At 39.4% G+C, this 25761-nt stretch overlaps 1 protein-coding gene across 6 annotated transcripts in view; it reads left to right on the top strand.

Annotated features, from left to right (window-relative positions):
* The first annotated feature begins 9767 nt into the window (after window positions 1–9767).
* ALKBH8 (alkB homolog 8, tRNA methyltransferase) overlaps window positions 9768–25761 on the top strand; it is a 47695-nt gene continuing 31701 nt past the window's right edge. The window contains exons 1-8 of one of the 6 annotated variants that reach the window (XM_042868225.1): window positions 9781–9821; window positions 10477–10645; window positions 13594–13737; window positions 16380–16620; window positions 17643–17774; window positions 18583–18678; window positions 19821–19925; window positions 22330–22400. In XM_042868225.1, coding sequence (XP_042724159.1) covers window positions 13603–13737; window positions 16380–16620; window positions 17643–17774; window positions 18583–18678; window positions 19821–19925; window positions 22330–22400 — 780 coding nt within the window. In that variant the 5' untranslated portion in view covers window positions 9781–9821; window positions 10477–10645; window positions 13594–13602. Of the gene's footprint in view, window positions 9843–10118; window positions 10189–10476; window positions 10646–10667; window positions 10925–12595; window positions 12826–13593; window positions 13738–16379; window positions 16621–17642; window positions 17775–18582; window positions 18679–19820; window positions 19926–22329; window positions 22401–25761 lie in introns of those variants that run through there. The other 5 variants (XM_042868226.1, XM_042868224.1, XM_042868228.1 and 2 more) reach the window with 5 other exon arrangements.

The following is a 25761-nucleotide window of genomic DNA, read 5'->3' as shown; positions in this document are numbered from 1 at the left end:
ACTAGAAAACTGATTCCTCTTCTTGGCTCCTGCATCATGGTGACAGTTCTATTTATTGTATTTCGATAAGCTGCTCTCCACTACAGAGCCTAACTTCCCCATTTCTGAACCTGTCAGAAACTGCTCTAGGTAAGAGAAGCCATGCTCAGGGGCTTCAGTAGTTGTTCAAATATGATTTCCAAAGTCTGCTAACAGCATCATAAGGCACTCATAATTATCCAAGATGCATCATAAGCCAGATCCATACTAACCTTCCTTCCCAGATATCTTACTTTTGTCCACATATGTAGAGGCACTTGAAACATAAGCTGGGAAGGGTCTATGTTTCAAGACCCTTCCCACTGCAGCAAGGTAGGGGATTAGAACAACGGCCTGGAACTTCCCAGGGCCTCCTGCCTGTTGACTGATACCAGATTGCAGTAACTGGCCATCCGGTGGTCATGCAGTGCCATTTCAGCCCTGGAGGAATTACTGCAAATCCCTTGATACTAAATTGCAGTCTGATGTAACATCTTGAGATGGAATTTACCTGCACTGTTTATGCTTCATGCTCATTATCAGGTCCTATGCAAAGTTAAAACTAAACAGCATTTTAAAGCTATCAGTAGCATGGATTAGAGAGCCCTCAGCTCTTCTGATTATCTGCAGTTAGAGAACCTTTTCCTACACCGTACTTCTATTTTAACAGCATAATTATCTTTTATTTGCCATAAATTGAATAAACTGTGCATTGCAGCAGAAGTACAGCCTGTATTTAGAAGTAGAGCATTAGTACATTTCAATGTACAAAAACATTAGAAAAAAACAGATAGGGGACCCCACTAGTTGAGCAATGTCACACTCTCAGCTATAGCCAATACAGCCTGCTGTGAGTAATAAAAACCAGCAAGGTCACCTGCATGATTAATTTAGACTGTTAAAGAATGTGACAGAAGTGACAAAAACAAACAAAAACACTACAGACAGCAACCTACCTCAGATATTTGTGAAAAAATCAACAGCTCCAGTCCCTCATTGTTTTGGATGGAAGTTCTTGCTGTACAGTTCACTGATAAGGATGAGATCAATAAAGAATACACACGCTGTGCCCTTGTGAAGGACCTGCCTGCCATGCTGTGACACCATGCAGCACTTTTCTCAGAAGTGCCACCCAAGCATTATTAAATGCACCACAAGGAGTTACTCTTCAGCAAATGCTTTCACAGTATTACTATGTTTTGTTTTCATTTTGACAAGTAAGATTTTTCAATTTTGGGTAATACAGATGGCGGCTAAATATGTACTTATTTTGCTTAAAACAGGTGAAAGGATGCATTTTAACTAACTCCACAATAGTCATAAAAATAGTAAGCAAAGATAAGAAAGAAAAACAACCCGCTATTTGCACAAAGGGTTTTGTTTTTTTTTTTTTACCTCAGCTTCAGAAGCTCAAAGCCTAGACTTTACTAAGGATGAGACATGATCCTCTCAGCATAAATTAAAACTTTCTCAGGCTCTGTTTTCAATCCTCCTCACCTGCCATGGCCTTCAGGAGCCCTTTTGCCAGCTGGGCAGTGCTGGGGTGTGATGAACCACATCACTGCTGTTAGTCATGCTGATAGCTTTTCCTGGGAACTTTAGAACAAATGACAGTTTGTATATTTGTTTCACAGTGGTTGATCTTGCTCTGTTAAGCTGGGCGTAATTTAAGGGACCACAGTACATTTGGCAATTGGTGACAGTGCTGTGCGTTTAGAAGAAAATTGCTGTAATGGAAGCATACTGCTAAGTATAATGATGCTTGTGATATCAAAGGAACAGTAATGGATTAAGTACTGCAGGACCGACTGTTGTGTTTCTTCGTTACTTTGACTGAGCTGATCAAAGTTTTTGCTTGTGGGAAAAGCTCTATATTACATAGGCTTTACTTTCTCCTTATACCTTTTCTTGCTCGAAATCATGAAGTCTGATTTCAGTTTAAATGGCTGTGCTCTCACTCTGCATGAAAATACATCTCTTGTCAACTGAAGACCTGTGTTTTATATGAAGCAGTGCTGAAGACCTCTGTAAGAAATGGCCAAATGCTAGTATGAGCAGAGGAGGCTTTCCAAAGCTGGTAGCAGCTGACAACAGAACACTGTAATTAGCAAGTCTGATGCTAATGCACTTGTCAAGATGTTCAGAGACGAATCGAGCTCAGATTACCTGAGGTGTAGAATGCCATCCAGCAAACACCCAGCAGTACCTTCTGGGAGGTGTCATGTGGTGAATGGGATGTTCACGTAGAAGAGCAGATGGGAGGGCATTTGTCTGAGTCCAGCTTATTGCTGTTCGAAGCACGTGCACTTGGGGTGTGAGCTCTCTGCTAGATAAAAAGGTCAGTGAGAGTTGAGGGGAATCTGAACTCCAAGAGGCTGCTAGTGGGAGCAGGAATTCCAGGAGAGGCATGTTAGCTATTGAGCTCTAGGGAAAGGTGTCCATAGTAAACAGTTTTCCGTGCTATGTGTGCAAGACAGGTGTTCCCAGTCCAGTTATTGATCCTACATCATCATAGCCAGAAACTTTTAAATGTTTGCTTGAAGCCTTCTAGTTTACATTTAATAAATGAAAAGAAATATAAGAGATGTGAAAACAGGTCCTGTTGGAGATCTATGCAAACCTGTAAATGATTTGCTTAAATTTGCTTGTATCAAAGACTTATTGCACTTTTTGAGCATTTCATCTTAGGGTCCTCGTGCTAGTTGGGTTAGCATCTCTCTTTTACATCTGATAGTGTACAATATGTGTTCAAGCATTTTGTTTTTACTCTGTGTAATCATCCACGCTGAGATATACTGTGTGGGGCCTGCGGTTTGTAGTTCATTTCTCCCCATTCCAAGCACTGCCCAGGTAATGATCCTGAATTATGTGATGCAGTCAGAGATTCCTTTCTTTGGTCTACACGTGCTGACTCCATTCCTGGGACAGTGTCCAGTGTAATTACCTGCAGACATCCTGCCCCCAGAATGCACTCTTACAAATGAGTTGCAGAACACTATGGAAATGTGCTATAAAGAACTATCCTGCTGAGGTAAAGAGAAGGATGGGATGAGAGAATATATTTCCAAACCTTAGCTTCTATAATTTTGTTGCTTAAGAAATCTGTTCCCCTTGATAAAATCTATTTTCTTCTAGTGAAATCATTGTGATACTTGGTATTTGTGTCAACATTCTGCTTTGAAATACTGAACGGCTGCAAATTATTTGTGTCTAGCTCAGGACAAGCATCAAATACAGAAAAGTCCTGAGACGTGTATTACGTGACTCTCATGCATTGATATTATAGCAACGAAAGCAGTCTGCACATAACCTTCATGATCATTTCTGAAACCTCTCTTCTCGTTATTTTATTTATTTACCGTGCCACAATTGGTTTCAGTTGTATTTCTTTTACTGAAGATGCTATAAAACTTAACACAGGAGGCAATAACAAAAGCAAGTAGATGACAATAATATGGGAGATGAAGTATGTCAGGCTTACTCATACAGCCTTCTGAGAGATGACAGCTAAGTGCAGCAGCCAATATGTTCATTTAGTTTACCCATCTCTTGAACCAAAGAATTTTATCAGAAAGGTCTTCCTATGAATTAAAAGCATTTAATGTTAGAATGTTTAAATTTAACTAATTGTATTTGGTATTTCCATATAGAAGTAGAAGAGAGAAAAAAATGATGTAGACAAGTATTTTGATTTTTTTATTAAAATAAAAGTACTTGCTTTTTTATCTTAATAAAAATGAACAAACTTGAATACACTGATTTGTATCAGACTCTGTTCTAATATTATTCACTAAGATACCAATCACATTATGCATGCATGAAGAAGAAAGATTTATATTTATAATATATATATATTATATTTATATATATTCTTTTAAACAAATTTTGATCAAGGGAAAAAGAACATTCTTCATTCTTCTTTTCATGTATCCATTGCAACTCCTCAAATCAATAGTCTGACTGCATATGCTGCATTTCATTCAAGGATCACCAGGTGTTACACAAACAATGATTCATAAAGATTCACAGCCACTGACAAGTTATGTAAATATTTATCCGAACATCAAGCTGATTGGCAAATTGAGTCACAGAGAAGTGGTGTGATGAAAAACTTGCAACTTCTGTATTTTTTAGATGTGCTGAATATGTGTACAGATCCAGAGAAGTCAATGAATACTGGATTACAAGAGCAGCAAGTGGGGTGACATGAATAAATGGTCATGTTTCAAGATTTCAGCTTAAGTTGCTTTATGCATGGTTGCACAGCTATTCCTCCAAATAACATGAATCTATTGCATGAACAAGAGCTAATGAGACCACTTAAGATGATGCCTGAAAGAGGCTGAAAGTACGGAGCCCCAGCCTAAGGAACGCATGGCAATATTTTCTTCAGTCCCATTGGAGAACTGAGGATCTGCTTTATAACGAAAACACAGAAGACTGAGAAAACTTTTAATATTACTTATTTATATGTAAACAACACTATGCATTTAAAAATAAGCTTAGCAGATTGTTTCTGCACTGCAAGTGCGATACACTTAAAAATGCATTGACTGATGAAGTAGACAAATTCACTGCCTGATATTCCATAATTGTCCTTTCAGTACATCCATGCCCTGAAGGATAATTGTGGAAATGATTTCCAAGGAGATGCAGGAGAGCAGACTGCCTGCCTAGTACAGATATCAGGGAGGATCCCTGTGCAGGATTGCTTTCTGAACGCCTACCAAATCCTAACTGCTTGTGACAGAACTGGGTTTACCAGGTTAGTGTAAGATTTTGACTGTAGGGCCAGGAGAGAATAATATAATTCAACAAGCAATTCCAAAAAATAATGCTTCCTGTCTCATTGAGAGAAACAGCTGTAAAAGGCAAGAACATGGTTTTAAAACTTAAATGAAAATATATGTTCAGTAATTTGGTGGGAGATCAATATTTTGTGTCATTCTTTCAGTACTGTACAGTACTGTTCTGTACGGTATTGTTCTGCACTTTCCAATGCCTTAGAAATTACACCAGACTAGCACAAGACCTAGACTGGCTGAATTGCACAGAAAGAGTCAGCTGAGCAATGGAGGCAGCATTTCCTATTTAGTATAGGGCTAACAGGGGACTCAGGAATTTTTTTTGAGAAATGTTCCCAGCAGTAATATATAGATTTAATAATCGCCAAGCCTGAAGTAGATGGTCCATGAATGTGTAATGTTGTATTGCAATTGTACAACATCTTCAAATAAAAATGTGATGAGAGAGGTGCGCGGAGCCTGATGAGAAACTAACAGTGGCCTATTGCTTCAGACTGAAGACCCTTGTTCTAGATCAGCAGGAATACCATTACTACTCTTACAGCAGAGGAGATGAGGCTTTGGAAAGATTTAAAACCCTAAGTGTTTAGGACTGCTTGTGGTCAGAGAAAATCCAGAACATCAAAACTGAGGGTAAAACAAATGCCTGCAGGGTATGATTTGATCAGTATTGATGCATGTGGGATTTTGGATGTCAGGTGCCCTTCTTTGAGAGGTTTTACATGAGCAGAAAAAAGCTGTCAGCAGACAGCATTTAAATAGCTGTATTGGGAGATTTTAGGTGATCTTCATGTATATTATGCTTTCCAGTAGTTGTGCCTTGGGAATTTAAATCTCTTAGAGTCTTCCTTAATCAAATGAGAAAATTCTCTGTCCGTATTTGTGTGCGCATGTCAGGAACCTTGCGAGAGCTGGAGATCTGTAGTGGCAGTACCAGTAATTAAAGTTCTTCAGACCTGCAGTGTGCACATCAGAGATGCAGTCATTTCTGTCTTGTGCCTGAAAGTTCTGAAGAATGTTCTGAGAACATTCCAGGAAGACATCAAATGTTTTAGTTTATTGCAGCCTCCGGGACTGTGCTCCCTGTTCTAGTGACATGTCTTTGGAGACCCAGCAGTGCAGGAACACTTTTGCAGCGTATCCAGCAGTGGAAGTTAAAACAATTCCTCCCTCCCAAGTTTAACAAGACGTATGCTTATGTTCCATTAATGCAATCTTACTGCATAGCAGAAGTGCTAAATTCAATTAACCACTATCCAAACCTGAACATTCGCTGACCTTCTAAACAATCTGGATGATGATTGAGATCTGTACTTGTACCAAAACAGAGCTGAAAATCTTCCTGCTCAAAAACTCAGAAGAAGATACAACTATCATTATGTCAAAGAAACTTGCTCCACAGTAGAATGGTACCTCATAGAGACTTTTGCTGGTAGTGAATGTATGGATAGCCACACATTTGTAACAAAAAAGCGTTGCCAAATTTTACAATGTTCTTGTGAGATTTATGCAGTTACATGTGTTTCTTAAAGTTCTGATTCTAAAGATTTCAGAAAAAAATCAGCTTTTATTAAAGGAAAAAATATATGTATTCCAAAGTCTTGTGTTTCAGGAAAAAAAACCTTACAGTGATGCAGAGACTGTAGCTAAAATCAGAAAGCATAGTAATGTTATTTGAAGTTTTGAATCTCCTGAGAATGAGTAATTTTTGTTTACTAGTATTTGAAAATAAGGATAAGTTCTACCTTCATGGTAATAACTGGCACAGCTCCCATTGATTTCACTGGGTCTAGAATTCTCCTTGTCTCTTTTCTAGGTCTTATGCAATTGCTAAATAATTTCAAAAACTGGATTTTTGGGTTGTTTTTCTGTGTTTAGAAAGAAATATAAAATGTAGCATTGAACACTACAAACACAAAATCAAAATGACATGCAGCACAGAGCCAGCCTTGCTATCTTCCTAAAAAATGTAAGCCTTTGGCATTGCAGAGGTTTGTTATGGAGAATTTTATTATTCTAAGTGGCAGCAGTGGCACATTTTGAATTTAGGTCAACAGATACTTGTCAAAGTCCCTAACTATTACACGAATGCTACCCTAGAACAATCCATCTGTGTCTTATCGCTGACTATCGTGCTCCTCTACATTACCGCTCTTGGGTGATTTTGAGGAGGATTTTGTGCTAAGAGGTTTCTTATTTCTGTAACGAACTGTTATCCTGAAACATATCCTATTTGTCATGATTCTTAAATAGCAGCATCTTAAATCAAGAGACTTAATACAACAAATCCTACTATTTTGCTGTGATTTCCTTTTAATTGGGTTTGAAAGTGATGGAAATCCAGTGTGATCACATTAGGCTACAGCATGGATTGGACTGCATTAGCATATAAGGAAGTAAGATTGTCTTTCCACGTATGGATCAGTAACCTCTATTCTGCTGAAGGAAACAGAAGTGTTGTTATCTGTTTACTTACTATCATTTGAAGTGGATAGGGAATAGGCAAACAGCTAACAACATAAGGAATACTTTTAATCAGAGACTGTAATCACATAAATGCAAGTGCTTTTTGAATCCCTGTGAGATTTTTGTGGGTTACTCAGCGACAGTATCATTAACCATACGGAGATATATTTTAACATGTGGTCAATAAGCACAGTGGTATCTGTAGGAGTCTGTGCTCATGTTAACTCTAGCATTAGAGCGGACTGCAAAATGCTTAGGGCTTAAACTGTAAAGGGAATAGAAGTTCTGATATGATCAAAATAAGCTTATATCAAAAACACAAAAACAAAACACGGCCAGTCTTTAATTTTTTTTTTTCCTTTTAATTGGTGGAATTTTCTTAGGTGTGAATGTTGTTTATGGAGGTAAAATTTCATTGTGTTTACAAGGGAAAAAATCATAGAATCATAGAATGAAAGAATGGCCTGGATTGAAAAGGACCATCACGATCATCTAGTTTCAATCCCCCTGCCACGGGCACGGCCGTCAACCACTAGACAAGGCTAGGTTATTCCAAGGTTATTCAAGGTTATTCCAATCTACATCCCAAATTCTTGACTCTATTAACCATAAAGAGATATTTTAAGAAAAGAGGTACACAGTAATTCTTTTCTCCCCCAGAAAGCAATTTTGAAAATAAGGCTGAATAAACCCAAATGATGGTGGGAGAATACAGGATGAGCTGCCAGAATCCCTTGGTTTGTTCTCTGAAATATAACAACCCACTAAGCCTATGTTATATTTCTCATCCACCATCAGTGCATGTGTCCCAGGGGGATAAAACACAACAGACAGCCAAGTACAGGAACTGGGAGCCCACACATTCAGGGCTTTGAATCAGAATGTGGGCACTCAACAAAAACAACCTTTGGGCAGGTATTTTCCACTTGTCAGAACAAACTGGTAATGAAGTACAAACAGAATTAATTAAAATTATTCTTTTAGTAGATTTCAGGTTGCATGCTTTCCAGAGTTGTGAGCCTCAGAGAATATTCTGATAGAGAAGCAGCTGATGGCACTCTGAGGATTTTCTTTCCCCCATTCATTCTGGCTTATAAAAAGACATGATAATACTAATATTTACAGTCTGTAAGAATTAACAAACTCCCTGTAATACTATTACTAGGTAGGCATTTGACATGTTGCTTAATGAGTTGCATGGGGGAGATTCAGGTTGGACACTGAGAGGTGCTTCTTCTGAGAGAGTGATCGGGCACTGGAGCAGGCTCTTCAGGGAAGCAGTGGAATTACCATCCCTAGAGGTGTTAAAAAAATGTATAGATGTGTTTTGGTGAGAAGTGTTGGTGGTGGGTGGATGGTTGGACTGGATGATCTTGGAGGTCTTTTCCAACCTTGGTGATTCTTTAATCCTATGAATATTCACATTGTATGTGTGAGAAGACTGAATCAGAAGAATTGTGCTGTCACAATGCTTTGTGTGTCCAGCATGGGTCAAAAATGGAAAGTGATGGAGGGCCACTGACAGGTGGAAGAAGGAAGAAGGATCCCCTTTCTGACCACAAACTATCTTCACAGGCTGGGATACATGACCTACCAGCCTCACATCCTTTGTGTGCTTGTACCTCCCGAACACTGGATAGCTGTGTTCCCAGGACAGGTCACGGTGGGTGCCCCAAAGGAGACAACTCTTTTTTCCTGGGTAAGCAGAGCCCCTCCTAACTGCATGGGAAGACTAATCCAGAGCATGGATCTGGGACAAAGTCACAGAGCTGGCTTCTGAGTGCATGTCTACAAGGCTCATTGGCTGCCCTGCATGCTACACACCGGGGAATCCTACATCTAATTTATCTTGAAAAAGGTTGACTATCCACAAAGGAGGCTGAGAGAGAGAAAATAAATCAGCCCGGTAGTTAAATAGAGAAAGAAAAAAAAAAAAAAAGTAGTTTTTAGATAACAAGCTACAGCGAGAATGAGCCTGCCAAAAGTAGGTAACGCTGAACTTCAGTCTTGTGGCAGATTAAAAAAAAAAAAAAGAGAGAATGAGAGCCGGGGTCCCGGCTGTGGGCAGCCCTGTCTTGCCCCGCTCTGCACAGACGTACGCGCCCTCTGTGAAGGAGCTGAGCCCGGTGCGCGGCCATGACGCTGCTCGGCCGGGGACGCGAGTCCCAACATCGCTTTGCTTCGGCTGCCGACTCAAGGAAGAATTTATTCACCAGGAGGAGGATGAGCCTGTGCACTTCGGTGACTCTGCCGGAGTGGCTGAGCGAGAAGGCGGCTGCCATTCCCTTCCCCCAGCACAGCCGCCCGGCTCCTCGGGTACAGCGACGAGGCGCTTGCCACAGCTCGGGAAAACCCGTCAAAGAACACCGAGCGCACCGAACCTCCACACCTTCCTCACCGCGCGGCTTCACGGCACTCGTTCGATAAAAGAAGGGATCCCCCCCCTGCACGGACCTACCCGCGGGGCGGGGCGCCGCCATGATGGCGGGCGGAGCGGCGTGTGCCCGCCCCAAGATGGCGGCCTGCTGCCAGGTAGCGTGCGGCGGGAGAGCGGTGAGGCGGTTGTGTGCGGGGAGCTGGCCTTCTGCAGTAATGTTAGACCCGTTCAGGGGTTTGCTGTAACCCGAGCTAGCGTTGCTGGAGCTGTGTCGGTGTGTTTTATTAATCCTTATGAAAGCCCGTGAGAGCAGCGCTGAGCGCTCCGTGCTCCATCTCCCCCTTTCGTGTTGGCGGACATGAGATGCCGCCAGATGCATTTATTTACTTACTCGGATGCAAGTGAATGTGATTCCTGAAATTACAGCAGTCTCTTTGTTTTTGTGGCTGCAGAGCTGACTTCGGGTAGCAGCGTGTGTGAGGAGGAAGAGACCTCAGGCCCGGCTGGGAGAGGGGCCGGGCTGTGAGTGCCTTTGTTGAGGCAGCGGTCGGACCCGGCTGTCCCTTGTGGTGGTGGTTAGCTCAGAGGTAGTGGAAGGATAGAAAGTAGTCCTCCAGCACTGATCTCTGTCGTTGCCGAAGTACTGAGGCACGACCTCTTTCTTTTTGCTTGGGGGATGTGGAGGTTTGTGGGGCCTTTTGTCCAAGGCCTGGCTGAGCTGCTTTCCCCTGGGATCCAGTCACCCTGTTGAGGAGGTGTGGGCGCTGTGTGAGAGGCTGAGCTGTTCTTCCATCTGGTTCTGTTTTGCAGAGACCACCTGGTAGCGGTCTGACTGGTCTGGGAAATACAGATAGAATCATAGAATGGCTTACGTTGGAATGGACCTTAAAGATGGTCAAGCTCTGATCCCCTGCCATGGGCAGGATTGCCAACCACTAAATCAGGCTGCCTGGGCTCCACATCCTGGCCTCAAACACAGGTAGCCTCCATACCTCTTCTGAACCAGATTTACATGTTTCCAAGGTGTATTTCTTACACTTTTGTTGGAACAGTTTGAGACTGCTTATCCCTCCTAGTTAGAGAAGAATAATGGAGCTGCTGGCCTTCTTTTACCTGGCTGTGGCAAAGAAGACTGGGCTGGTCAGAGTGTGATCTAGTCTGTCAGTTGGACAGGTCGTTCATGGATGAGCTTGCTGAACAAGTCTGCAAATCAGATGAATCCTGGGAAGGGTAGGCCATTCCTTGCACTTCAGGGAAGGTACTTACTATAAACTTTTAATAGCTATTTTCATGAGACTTTTTTTTCTTTTTCTATCAGATACATTTGTATTTATTTACTTGTTTTCTTATCTTCTTCTCATGCCATTCTTCTTCCTGCCAGTGGCCAATAGCTCCAACAAAGAAATGATCAGGTTTGAAGTCTGTCTCAAAACTGGCAAAGAAATATCAGCAGCTTCTTGCCATACAACCTGCAATGCGTATTTCCCATAATATTCTTTTAGCTGTTTATGCAAGCAAGATGAATGGGTATTTTAACTTTGCCCTGTATTTTATTTTGTGTTCTTTCTTCCTCAAGTAAGATGAAAACTTGTATTTTTTTTTTTTTTAATCTAAGCAAGTGTGAGATTTCTTGGTCATTAAGCTAAGGAAGGTTAAGTTGACTTCTGTGTGTGTTTAACCCTGATTGTGAGGGTGTATTCACCCTAAGGTGAATACTCAGTGTTAAAACTATTCTGAACTTTTTGCCTTTGGAAGCAAGTGTGATTTTTGTCAAGGAATGAACTGCCAATTGCATGCGTGTTTTCCTTTGGGAAGGGAAAATGATTACTGAAGACAGCACCAAAGAAGTAGAGTATAAAATATGCAAAAAGCCCTTAGTAAGGGTTATTATTATGAAGAGAGATGGGAGACAATTGCTAAAAGATTCACAGTGAAAAATAATCTTACAGGAAGGACTTTATAACCCATTGAGCTTTTCAGCTTCTGTGTGTTTCTGAAGTCATGGGAAATAATTTCAGTGGTCTCCTCCTTTTTTCTGGTACTGTTCCATGTTAGAGGTTGGTCACCTTTTTCTGTATTATGTGTACGTTGCATATTTCTGGGTTATGATTGAATTAGCTCTGAATAGAGACCCTAGGAGCTGGTATGTTTTTCTTAGTGGTAGGATGGATCATTTATTAGTTTCTTTGTCGGGCTCAGATATATGAGCTTTATGTAGTCAGGATCCTATAAAAATTCAATACTGCTGCTTGGGCAAAAGGTCAGGCCTTGAACTGTTACAGCCAAGCACGTAACATCTCTGTCTTGATGGTGAGGTTCTGGAACAGTTTCAGGATAGAATCATTGATGCCTACTATGCCAGTAACTTGCTAGTTGCCAGAAATTGTTGTTGTCAGTTCATTTCTTTAACTATTGTTTTAATTTGAGTTGGGTTTGGGAGTGGAAGAGTAGGAGTAGTAGGAGGAACCAACAAATGGTGAGGAGGGAGGCAGAAGACTTGAGTCTTCATGAGCTGTGCTTATTTTGTTCCTTTCTGAAGTCTGTTATTACCAGTAGCTGCTGTTGTCATTCCAATCCCCTTTAAAGAATTTCCCTTCAGTGCAGACAGTAGTTGTGCATTTTGATGTGCTGCAGCAGCGGCACGAAATTTATATTTACAGCTCCTACGCGACTCTGTAAGGTTTTAATAATAATTTTATTTGCATATTTGCATTTGTTTAGAAGAAAATGTTTACTAAGGCATTCAAATCCAACCTGCATCAAGTATTAATATGAAACTTTTTTTTTTTTTTACCTTCACCATTTTCCTGTGATACACTGGAACATAACTGTCTGCTTATCGTGATAGTATGTGCAGTACTAGGAACCAACTATGCTGTCTTGCAAGCTGGAAGACATGCAAATAGGTGATAGTCTGTGAATGCAGCTGACATTTAAATAAGTAAATATAACAGTGATTGATATAACTTTTTTTTCTTAAAAACAAACTGAAAAAAACAATAAAATCCTCAGTGTGTTTTGAGGTGAAGTGAGAATGAGAAAAAGAAAGAGGGTAAGCTCAGCTGGGTGTAGGAATGTGCTGTGGTCTGGGTGGCAAAAGATGCAACAAAACCTGGAGCAGCCCAGCGAGTGGGTTATACTTCAGAAGCACATTGGCAGGTAAATGATGCTCTGCTGCCCTTAAATTTAGTTGTTACTTGACAAACACCATTTTGAGATGTGCAAGTGTATGAGGTGTGGAGCATCCTGGTTGCTGGTCTTCTAACATCTAAGTGTTGGATATGTTGGTTTGATTTTTATTTATTTATTTATTTTTTTTCTCTCACAACCAGCTATTTTTTCTGTATATCAGTCATTTGAAAGTGGCAGTTTTGAAAAAGGAGGCGAAATGGAAACATTTTGTCTCCAGCTTGAGCATTTGCTGAGGCACTGACCAGCTTAGAAGCTAAGATATTACAAATCTCTTGGCAGTTTCATGTGTATTTTTACTTGACCTGCTTAGGAGAAAATATGTAAAGAGAAGAATGCAATAACTGAAATTACTGTGTGTAAACAGGAGGGGCGGGCAGCAGAGAAACCAGAATTGGATATAGAGATACTGTGAATAAAAGAATAAAGAGGAAAAGGAACTGGACGATGTGACAGTCTTTTATAAAGACTTATTTTGTGGAAGATTCTCTTGATAAAAGAGCTAAATAACAGTACTTCCAGGATGGGGGAAATTGTGCTACTGACTGAGGAATAGCGCAGTTTGTGAGCTCTTGTGTCATCCTGCAGTAGTTCGTAAAGTCTGGAATTATCAGAGTTCTCATTACTATCCTGAAGATGACTTAAAAGACAGTAACATCTGCCACATCTCTATAACAGACTGAAGCGTTACGTTTTTTGGGTAAACACTTACTAGGTGTTGTTACTTCTGCTTCCCAGCTCACAGGCATGGAAACTGGCGAGAACATTGAAGAGCATTTGAAAGTCCACAAAGTGAAGAAGAAGATACTGAGGAAGCAGGTCAGAGCCCAGCATACGCTGATGAGACACGAGGGCATTGAGTGCATCTCCCATGCTACACAGGTGATTGACAGTTCTGGTTTTGGTGGTAGGAGAAAATACTGCTTACCTGTGTTCTGCCCTCATATACGTGTTGGTTAAAATGTGATTCTTTTCAAAGCACTTACTGAGATTGAGATTGAGGGTTTTCTGTGCTATTTGCTTTCAAAGCAGAACTGTACTTCATCAGTTTAATACTGGTGGAGAGACTGTGACAACTTTTGGATATATATACATATATATGTATATATTTAAATCTTAAACGGTAGTTCCCTGAGCTGGGGAAAGCAGCAGAGCATGAAAAATGTTACCTTTTTGAAGGAGATAGAGAAACAGGAGAAAGGCCTGTGTCATCACTTATTTTCCCTTTCTCTTTGGCCCTTAGCTTTTGTATCTTTCTTCTTGATATAATTCTTTATCAAGTATAATTTGTCTCATCTGTTAACTCCCTGTTAAAAAGCATGTATACCTTAGCAATTTTTTCCTCATTTTCTTCACCTTACTTGTTTTAGGCTCTGATTATGTAGGAGTTGAACTAATTGACTGATTTGTAGCTGTTAAAAAGGGGAGAACATTCGCTTCCCTCACACAAAAGGAATGAGAGAGGGGGTAGTTCTGCTTTTTTACAACAGTCGCTGAACTTTACCGTGTTAATTTATTCCCCAACCTACCAGAAAATTGCCCAGCTTTTTGATCTGTTAGTTTGCTGCTTCCATAGAGTTACAGCAAATCAGAGGCACCTTGCAGATACTGGTGTAGCAAAACGTGCATGGCGAGATCTTTCAGATAGAGGAGAAATTAAAGTGTCTTACTTCATTCTGTGGGTTGTGGGGAGTTGCTAACTTGACTTGAAGCATATTGTACTATTGTATCATTTACTGTAGCTGTGTTCATCTTGATCTCTCTAGTTCTTCCCATTCTGATACATAAGTATCTGTTAAGTCTTTATGCCTCTTTATGCTTTGTTACTCGTTTGTAACAAAATTGGGCTTAGTTTTCACTCAAATTTCCCACCATATGGGCATATCCTAAAATGACCCAGCGATCGTGGAGATTTTGAAAGCTCTTTGGAGTAGGGCTGTGTTCTTCTTGTTTTGCGTGGAGATGAGTACATGATCCAGGATTTTATTCCTCTTGTCACTGCCCCAGACATCAAATCATCTTTGTAATGTATCCAGTGAGTAGTTTTCAATTTCACTAAGTTCCTCATGGATGACAGAATGTTTTAGTAAAAGACATGTGAAACAAATTAATAGCACTAGTGATAAACTTGAGAATACAGAAATTGCTTTTAGTCTTTGTGTAAGAGTTTGATTATACTGAAATTGCTCATTCATGAGAATGTGAACAGTTGCTGTAAGTGCTGCTGTTGTGTAGAGAAGGTCTGTGTAGGCAGTGTGCCTTCAGCCAGTGAAAGCACTGCTATCAGTCTCCTCGTTTCCTTTGTACACCTGTGCTTCCTATTAGTAAGATTCTAGAAAATAAGTGTTTGATCACCTTTGAAAGATGTGATCAGTATGCACAGTAGGATGTAGTTTTAAAAGTTAACAGAGCCATCGCAATAGGCACAATCACAGCAGTGTCTCACACGTTCACTTGTTTTAAAATATTTTTTAATAATCCCTCTGTTCAGTTTTAAACCTCATTTTCAGTCTCTTAGGAAAGTGAAATGCTGTCATTTGAAACTTTTGAACACTTTGCCAGCTGCTTTCAGAAGTCGTAGAGCATTTGTAGCATTTAAGGAAAAGATTGTCTGAAAGCGTTCTAGAAATGTATTGCATGTAGTCAATCTGAGTGAGTTGTTAGTAGTTTGGAGTCACCTGAGCTCTATCAAGACTTCTAGATTGCATCCTCATTTAGCCTTAGAAGGAGTCTTAAACTTCCTTCAACCTCCATGGTTAGATTGAATGTCTAGGTGTAGTATATGGTTGCCTAGAAGTCAAAAGAACTTACGAAGTTTTTTTAAAAGGATTTTTTTTGTTTGTAAAAGAGTCATTTGGAAAGTTCTATTTTTGTTTTGTTTCTGCATTCTCTGATAATTTTGTTCATAAATCACTATGAAAGCCCTGAGTAAAGCAATTAGTCATGGTGCTCAAAGTAATCTGTATTAATAAGGATGGGGGATAAATCCCTTTTGTTTATAAAAACAAGAGGGTGAATTCTCAGATGTGAGTACTGGAGGAGAACTCAATGCTTTGTTTATGGAAGCTGCTGTATGTTGAGATTGCAAGGAATATCTGTCTCTTTATGCTCAAAAAGACTTCTTAGCAAAGACTAGAAAGCCTTTCTTAACAACCAAAAAGAATCACAGTATCTGAAGATTGTGTTTGATTTTGAACAGTAGCAGGGCTCTGGGAAAATTCCATTTTAGGAAACTCAAAAATGATGGCTGCCAATGTCACTTTTTTCACATGATACACTTCATGCAGATGCCAGTTTGAAGCTGAAGTGATGCTGTAACAGATTTTGCAAGCACTTCTCCCAGAATTTGTACTAGATAGATGTTGCATTAGCCTCATGTATCAGGCTATGAAGATGTAGAATATACAAGTAATAATTTTTTTTCATTATAATATGAACTACACTCTTAGTAGTGCTTGTTTTGGATCAATCAATAATAATCAGTAATGGTAATTTTTATTTATTTATTATTTCTCTTCAATTAGAGCCTGGTTATTGCCAATGCTGGCCTGGGTAATGGGATGAGTAGACATCAACTGCACAGGATAGTAGAAAACTATGGAATGGTGGAAGCGCTTCTAATGCCACCGAATAAACCATATTCATTTGTGAAATATGAGTCAACAGAAGATGCCAAGAAAGCCTTTGATGCCCTGAATGGAAAAGAAGTAACACTGGAAGACTCTGACCAAAACATTGTTTTGTATTGTAATTTTGTGGAAAAAGGTACTTATCTGTAAAATTCTTCCATAGCACTTCTCTTTGCTTTTTTTCTTCTTAGATTGTAAATGTAGCTAAATGCACGCTAGTCTAAGGAAGCAGAGAATGAAAGCCAGACTTTAAGATTCAGCACAGTAAATTACCTTTTGTCCTTGTGTTGCATGGTAAGATAGGCAGCCACTGAAGTAGTTTCAAGACCATTCATTGCTGCACGTGAAGGTTGTCTGATTTGAGGAGCTAAGCTGCGACCCGGGTGACTTTGGGATTCATTGGGTTGGGTTGGACTTCATTGGGCTGTTTGTTTGATGACAGTCTTGTGATCTCAGTGCCAGTATGGAAAATAAAATAATATTTCTGCTTGTTTCTTTTTTTCCTCAAACTTGGCTGACTGTAAGCTAGGACAAAAACTGTGCTTCCTTCTATAATGTTTTATAGTGTTTAGCGTAAGACTTCCTTGTGATGGTTTGTACACTGAATACAGCAGTATCCAATGAATAGCTTTAAAAATGCCCAACCAACTAGGACAGCAAGCTGAAGGCTCCTGCACTGCTAGCATTTCTGTTCTTCTAGATATTGGATTATGGTCCCCCATGTTTGGTTACAGAGTGCTTTCCTGGATGGCAAATATGTACTTTAAAAAAAAGAAATTGTATTTTTCTGTGACTTTTGGAAGCAGGGATAAATCACTGAAGTTCTGGAGTCCTGAAATGATAGGGAAATTATATAATAATAATGTTGCAGTTATTTTAACAGGAGGATCACAGGTGGCTTTGTGTTTGAGTAGTGTGGAGTCTTATGAAATTTAAACAGTAAAATTTAGAAAGTGCTTTCTGTGAAGCAAAATTTGGGCCTTAACATTTTTTGTTGTGTTAGAAAGGGATTCACCAAGTTAGTCCTTAGTGAAGGCTCCATTTAATGATTAAATTAAATGTTCCTGTAGCCATAATGTATACCCATGTATAGTGAATATTCCCATAGGGATTATGTGGCTTCATTAAGACAATCTGCTCTTTTTCCATGTGCTGCAGTTTGCTGGGAGAATTCTGTTCCTACAAGCTTGCCTCCAGACCTCAAAGTCATTGAAAATATTATTTCTCCAGAGGAAGAAAGGAAGATGCTGGAAAGTATTGACTGGAGAGGAGATGAAAATACTCAAAATGGTGGGCAAAATCAAAGAAATTTTGACCTTCCTTATGTTTATCCTGTTATTTTATGCAGTTTCTGGTTAGAGGAATTATGCACATTTGTAAATGTGTTGTTTGAAAACCTCCTGTATTTTTTCTTTATACTTTAGAAATGGGTCTTATATTGCATGTGATAAATCTGTGGGGGCAAGTGATTTGAATCAATGTGCTGAGACATTTATTTGAATAAGATTGCCACATCCAGAAACAAGTAGATTTTTTTTAATAGACAGCTTATGTCCTACTTAAAAGCCATTTCTTCTTTTAAATCAAAATGTCAGCAAAACACACTTTTTGTGTGCTTTTGTTCTTTCGTTTGAGTTCTGGGGGGTTAAGATCTCTTAGTAAGTTGGACTTGGAATCCAATTCAAGGTTTCTGTGTGAGTTTTGTTTCTTGAAACCATTGGTGCTGTTATGTTGACCTTTGTTGACATGGTGACTGCTCAAAGGGATCTTTCTCTGTCCTTAGGTTATCAATCGAGTGCTTGTCTGGAAGTTAAGCCAAGGTTAAAGATGCATTAGGTATGGGTCAGTAAATGTGTACTTTTTGCTTATGTAAAAGCACAGTCTGTTTGACTTTAAACAGCAGCAAATGCAATGTCCTGGTGAGTTTTCAGAAAGTAATAAAGCACAAGTGTGTGCCATGTAGAAAAGGGTCACGTATGTTGTTTTAGCTGTTAATGAAGGAATGCTTAACAGAGATCAGATGAGATGAGGGTATGCAGCAATTTGCCTGAACTATTTATGTCATCTGATCTTACTTTGAATTTGTATCCTCTCACAGCCCAGAAGACTTTAAAGCATAGAAGAGTAAAACACTTTGGATATGAGTTTTGCTATGATAACAACGGTGTTGATAAAGACAAGCCTTTACCTGGAGGTGAGAACTTCCCCATTAAATAATACTTTGCACTGACATTTGAACCATTATGTAAAGCCTGTAAGCCTCAGTCAGTTATGGGTGTGAGATTCTAATTAAAAGAGAGTTGAGATGCTAATAGAAGGAAAACCATTAGTGTATCTTAAGCATACTCTGAAGAGTGCTTTTGAGTGGGATTCATTCCAGATTGATGCAAGTGCTTGAAGCTTGTTCTCCAGTCACTTGCAGCCAGGAGTTGCTGTCCTTAGCTGAGGTCAAAACAAATAAGGTGTTCAGGATTGTAAAAGTCTTTTTTTAAAAGCTTTTGTTACATAAGATAAATGTTAGTGTTTAAATTGAATATTGCTTTGGGGTTATGCTATAAATTGCAATATGTATTTATCTTGCGCTTGAAGCTTGCTGGAAACACACCAAGATTTTTCTTTGGATAGAAAGCTATTTTGACAAGGTTTGAATAATTCTTATTTCAAGTTAAGAGCAGTATTAACAAAGTGCTTATGGTCTTATGCTTTAAAATAGTAAAATACAGGGCTAAACTCTTACAGAACGTGAAGCTTTTTAAGGTTATGCATGGGTGCTGTGGTAGATGTAGCTTTCAGCAGCTGGATTCTGGTTACATTGTGGTTCTAGCAGTGCAACTATATATTGTCATAAAAGCATTGCGACTTGAACTTTTTCTGGTCATAGAATTAGTGAGGGAGGAACATAAATGGAAACAATTTATTGGGGGAGAACAAAAATAAAGATAAATAGATTTGTGAAAGGGCTGCTGTTACCATGCCTGTGGGTGTACTCCACAGGATATAAATGAAGTCTTTGGTTGAAACAGTAAACTAAAGATTCATTCCTCTTTTCAAAACCAGCTTGACTAGGGGAGATTTATTTGTTGATATTTAATCTAATTCATTGGCAGGTTTTTAGGGGATGAATCTTTTAGTGAGCTTTCTGCACATCTTCTGATCTTCTGCATAATAATTTTGCTTCTCATCTTGCAACTTCATTTTTATAGGGGATGGTGGAAGTTTTGCCTTTGATTTGATATTCTGTAATTTAAAGGCAGCAATAATGCAGCATACCTTTGTAAATGGAAAGGATAAAAATGTAAAAAGTTGTCTTGCTTAAAGCTTTGTTTCTGTAAACAGGTCTTCCTGAAATTTGTATCCCGTTCTTAGAGAAATGCTTGAAGCAAGGATATATCAAACATAAGCCTGATCAGCTGACTGTAAATCAGTATGAACCTGGACAAGGTAAAGTTATCTTTTAAAAAGTGTTGAGCTCTTTAGCTTAACTGAAATAAAGAAGAGAATAGCTTCTGTTGGGACAGTATCTAGGCAGTTGCTTAATGCATTTCCTATGTGACCAGAAATATGTTTAATCGAAGGTAATGTTTTCACACTGGTTTCTGAACCCTATTTAGAAATATGAATTTTGGTATCATTGATACAGATGTTGATGGTGTTCCAAAGAGCAAGTTTATAATATGGGAACTCAGTATGAAAGATTACAGGAATAAATAATGGTGTTTGGTTTTACACTCAAGTTTAGTTTTTCATTTGCTTCCAGAGCCTCTCCTTGCATCCTGTACTGTGCATACAGCCTCCAGAAAACATCTCCTGCTGTTTGTATGTGTGGTATAATGTTAGTATGTGTGATATAGAGGCTCTTTAATATGCTGCAAGAAGAATTCTCTTATCTTACAAATAAGAAATTACCCTTTCTGTAGTCTTTTGCACTGTGAAGATAAATTTGCTTCTAATCATGCCTCTGGGGAATAAATCGTATGCTGTGCTTTTTCCTAAGGTCAATCATCAAGGCTGGCTATCTAGCTTCCTTTCTAGAATGGCTATCTAATTTGTACTTAGAAAAAAGGGACAGCAACTTTTCTTTCAGATTCAATGTCTGACAGCTAATTTGGTGTCCGCCAAACAGGGGCCTGAAAATCTGATGCCATTTATTTACAATCTGTTAAATTGATACAGTTGTGTACATCTGGTTAGGACTTGAGAGTAGGTGAATTGATTTCTATCAAGAATAGAGACAGTGTTTTAAAATAAAAATAAAAGAAAAGAAAATACTCTTTCTTAAGTGCAAATTGCTAGGGTACAAGTGAACATAGAGTGCAGCCAGGTACCTTCAGTATCTGTGTTACGAGCCACATCACTGAGCGTTCAAATGGAGATTTTAAAAAGTGACTGATAACTTTGAGCAAAGCTGGAGGGGCCACATGTAAGACACCCAAAATGAATTCCTTTGAGGCCACTTTCTTCAGAACCCTGATAGCATTCAAAGTTGGAGATTTATATTTGTTGTTATGTTACCGTCCATTTTTGAATGCTTAGGTGACAGTCTTGCAATGTGCTGCATATGTGGTGTGCAGACAGCAGGTAGGGCAAAGTGGTCTTTGTTGTGTTGAGGTGATGCTGAAATGAACAGTCAGGTTCTCTTGTTGCACAGTGAATTGTGCTGATGTCAGTGTGCATCTGAAGACACAGCTGCAGTGCTTCACACTGAAGCAAAGTTACAAGCCAACACCAAAAGATACTGGTCAGACTTGAAAAGCAGGGATGTGTTGTTGTTTATTTTTATCAGTGTAGAAGTTGGCCTCATAAAACACTTGTATTGCTTTTACTGAGAATAATGGCATTCACCATACTTGTATCTGAAAGTAAAATGTGGCATACTCATAAGGAAGGATGTTTTATAAAGCTGACTGGCTCTGTTAGGAAAGAATGTTTTCAATCAAGATATTTGGTTGTGTCCAAAGTGAATGTCAGTAGAGTTTTTAATGAGTGAGTCAAACTGTGTTTTCTTAAACCAAGTAGGAATCACTTGTTATCTGTCTGATGAAAGAAGGTGCAGTTGCAGTTCTGTCTGCAGGCTTTGCTCCTCTGCTGGCTGCAGTTCCCCACCTTGTGGTGAGATCTTGTTGAGGCTTGCACAATGCTTTTTCAGCACTTTTGTGTTAAAACATGGCTCAGGCTCCAAGGAATGCCAGTTTCTTTGTTTGAAAAAGGAAGAGATTGCTGTCTGTAAATTCTCAAATGTGCACGATTGCTCTACATTCTAATCCCTGGGTAGTACATCTATTGAGGTAACCCTAGCAATGGTGTGTAGATTTCTCCTGGGAACTGTGAAGCAGAGGGACAGGGTTTGACTGATAGTATCTGTTTTTCGAAGTAGGTCCTAATTCTGAAGCTGAAACTTTTGCACAGTCATTCACCTAGTGATACAAGGAGAATTTGGGCTGATTCCTTCTAGGGGAAGAGTCTGTGGGAGAAATACAGTAGGCGATCTAAGGCCCAAAGACACCCAGTATATTATAACAATTAGTTTAAAGCTGAGAAGAGAACATGATGATTTCAGGTGCTTGCTGCAGCAAGGAAAATATTAGGAGTCTTTAGAGGTTGAGCGAGGCTTTTGGGTGCTCTGAACTGTCTTTAAGATATTTCCACTGATTAGAGGAGAGACTTCAGTTAACTGTACATCTAATCTGGGCGTGTAAATCAGATGAACTGATCCTGTCCTGAATTGCTTTGGAAGGCAAGTCCCACCTTTATGATAAGTTTTGTTGTTCAGCCGTATATCCTGTTGTGTAAGGGCATCCATACAGGTACCTTTCTGTTAATATAATGATGTTTTTTGTGTGTGCAGGAATTCCTCCTCATATTGATACACATTCTGCGTTTGAGGATGAAATAATCTCTCTCAGTTTAGGATCTGAGGTAAACATAATGTTTGTATATACTTTGTTTTATTGGGAAATATCATTTTTCTATTGTTTAATACATCTTTAGTTTTCCATGATGTCTGTTCACGCTCATCTGAATTCGATCTCAGGCATGCAAGGTACTGTGATGTGCTAATTAAATAAACAACCACGATGACATACCAGCAGTAACTCATACCCTGTTTTAAAATTTTAGCATCCATTTCTCCATTGACCTTCCTTCATTCTGTATTAATCTTGGGAAGTAGAGAATCATAGGATCCTTAGAGTTGGAAAGGACCTCTGAAGGCCATCTAGTCCAACTACCCTGCAATTAACAGGGGAGTTAATATGACCTCTGTTTGTTTCTACTTCCATTTTTTTTCTTCTCATCCCCTGCTCCCTCTAGGTTGCAGTGTTTTACATACAGTTCCAGTGAGCTAAGGTAGATGTGTTACTTGTAGAGGAGCCACTAAGAGCTTGAATCCTGCTGAGCCAGTCACAGTGCAGGCAGAGGTAGACTCTGATCCTGTGAGCTTTCAATATATGCAGGTAAGGAGTAGGAAGGGAAATGGAAGAACAGTGAAATACCACAAATCCGTGGAATGTATTAAGAACAGGATTGAGAACAGACCGTGTATCATCTCTTTTAATTAGTGTTCTTACTTATACTCTTTAAATTAATCTGCCACACTTGTCCCCATCCCATTTTACATTTTTTTTGTTGTAAAGCTGCCAACCCTGTGTGAGGATAATCTAATCTGCTGCTTCATTCTGTCAGTGTTGTGGAAAGGATGTAGGCTTGTGAGTTTGTGTGTGTGCAAGGTTGTGTCTGTATACACAGACAGTATTCTCATGTTGAAAAACAACAACTTTGATTATTGTTCTTGATTTGCCCTACTCTTTAGGCAGAGAGACAGTCATGGCTGACTGTTTTGAGCACTGAGTCTCTAATCTGGGCTCTGATGTTGACTTCCTCTTTTCTTATTGTGAGTTTTCTAGTGGACGTGGAGCTTGTAGGACTAGGGATGAGTCTAAGGAAGAACAGCCTTCCCAGGAATGTGGGGCAGTGGCACCTCTGTGTTGGTTGACTGAAAGGAGGATGTCAGTGATGCCAGTCCTGTCATTCATATCATTAATGTATTTGTTCATCTAAGCCACAGTAACATCCAAAACTTCAAAAGTTACAGTAGGAATACCTGGAATTAGTTGTGATGATTTTATAAACAACGTCAGTAGAGTTCTCACTTCTTGTGTTTTGTCATCTGCCAATTTAGACATGCCTTTCCCATGCTGCCTCTGTGCTCAGCCTTGTTTCTGATCTGTTCAACTGCAGTATTATCTTTAACATTGTCAGTACCTTTGTGCTAGGCAGCACATAAGAACATCCATTCCTTTCATGCTATTTCTCTAGGGAAAAAGCTGTAATTGAGCTTCTGTGTGTTTTATCAATCCTAATCTTATTTTTTTTAATACATACTGAATATTCAGAGCAGTGCAGCAACAGCAGATGGTCCCTCCTTGCACCTTCCTATGTTGATTTTGTAATTAAAAATGTTTCTTCAGTTTTCTTTATTAAAACTACATTGATGTTGCAGTTATTTCTCATCCTTTTCTGACTCGGCCTGCAGCCCCTCACTTTCTTACCTTTTCCATTTCAATTAAAAAAATGGCTTGGATGCTCTGTTACTTCATTGGTGAGACACCATGGTTATACTACAGCACACCTTTGTGGTAGTCTTAAACACACAGCCAAAAGCACAGTGATTTTAATCACCTGAGAAAAGCGAGCTTTTCTAGGACCAGGACTGCCTGAAGGATTATGGTGCTGTTAAAAAATAAAAATAAATGGAATGTATGTATTTCAGTCAGGGCAACAGCTTGACTTTGACCATTTATAGACATTTCAGACATTGGCATTGGACACAGCCTGTTTGATAGTTCCCACGTTTCAGCCCCTTTTCCTGATGGGCTATAAATGCTCTATTCAGATTCAAGCAATCAAAGCACATACAGTGAGGTAAAGCAAGCCAGTGGCACATAAAATGCCTCGTTATTTGATGCATTTGCTTTCTGGTACTCTTATAACATTTTCCATTTCTTTAATGTATTTTTGTGCACTAAACTACTTCTCATCTGGTTTTTAAAATGTAGTTAGCAGATGCAATAATACATGCTTTAGTTTTGTTTTAGGAATTTACTTATAGGCCCACCTTTATTCCTATTGCATATGACAAAATTTTTACACTCTGATAATAAATAATTAGGCCCATATGGCAGCAAATTCTTGTGCTTGCCTATTCTCTCTGTTCTCTCTGGTGTGACTTAATCTTTTTTTTTCTTTAGCTAAATAAATTGGGCTACAACATCATGGGGGGAAAAAAGCATGATAGTCATATGTCTTGTGAAGGGACCTCTTGAGGGTGACCAAAGCCTTTCTCAAACAGGTCAACAAAGCAAGATGTCAAAAAGTGTATCCAATTGTGTTTTGCATACCTTCTGCTGGGCAATCTGTTCCAGTGTTTGACCTCCATCCCAGTAAAACAACTTACATGTGCTCAGATGGAATTTCATAGGTTTTAAATTGTGCCCATTCTCTCATTTTCTATCAGTGAAAAGTCTGGACCCCTCTTCATACCCTCCCATCAGGTATTTATGTGCATGGATGTTCCCCCCCCCAAGACTTCTCCAAGCTGAACAATCCTAGTTCTTCCAGCTTTTCCTCATATGAAATCATCTTCTCAATCATCTTCATGGCCCTGCACTGCACTAGCTCCAGTAATTCATATCTGTTTAGTAGAGGGGAGCCTAATCCATTCCTAGTACTCCACAATACTCCAGATGCATCTTCACCAGTGTTTAGTTAAAGGTTCACTTCTCATGAGCTGCTGGTAGTTATGCAACCCAGGAGACAGTTGGCCCTTTCTGCCACAAGAGTGGATTGCTAATTCACAGTGAAGTTGTTGTCCTCCAAGACCCAAGTGTTGTTTTTGGTGAAGTTGCTTTCTAGCTGATCAGCCTCCAGCATGTAATGATATCTGGGGTTGTTTCTAACAACATGCAGGACATTTGTTGAACTTTGGGGTTCCTGTCTACCCAGTTATCCAGCCTATCCAGGTCCTTCTCAATAGCAGCCCTGATATATTGGTCAGTTCTGTATTATCCTTAAACTTGCAGGGGGTAACTTTTTTTCCATTGTCCGGATAATTAATGGAGGCATTAAACACCAGGCACAGAATCAAGCCTGGGTTACAGCACTGGTAGTGTCTTCTACTACCCTCTGTTGTTGCTGCCATCATCAGTGATACCTCCTTGTGTAAAACACTGTAGAAATTCAGTCTTTTAGTCTTTTCCTGGGGAGTATGGCTTTCTCCAGT

The sequence above is a fragment of the Lagopus leucura genome, unplaced genomic scaffold (genome assembly GCF_019238085.1).
Source record: "Lagopus leucura isolate 7727_CA_CO unplaced genomic scaffold, USGS_WTPT01 Super-Scaffold_100001, whole genome shotgun sequence".
NCBI lineage: Eukaryota > Metazoa > Chordata > Aves > Galliformes > Phasianidae > Lagopus > Lagopus leucura.
This window is presented reverse-complemented; position numbering and strand designations above follow the sequence as displayed.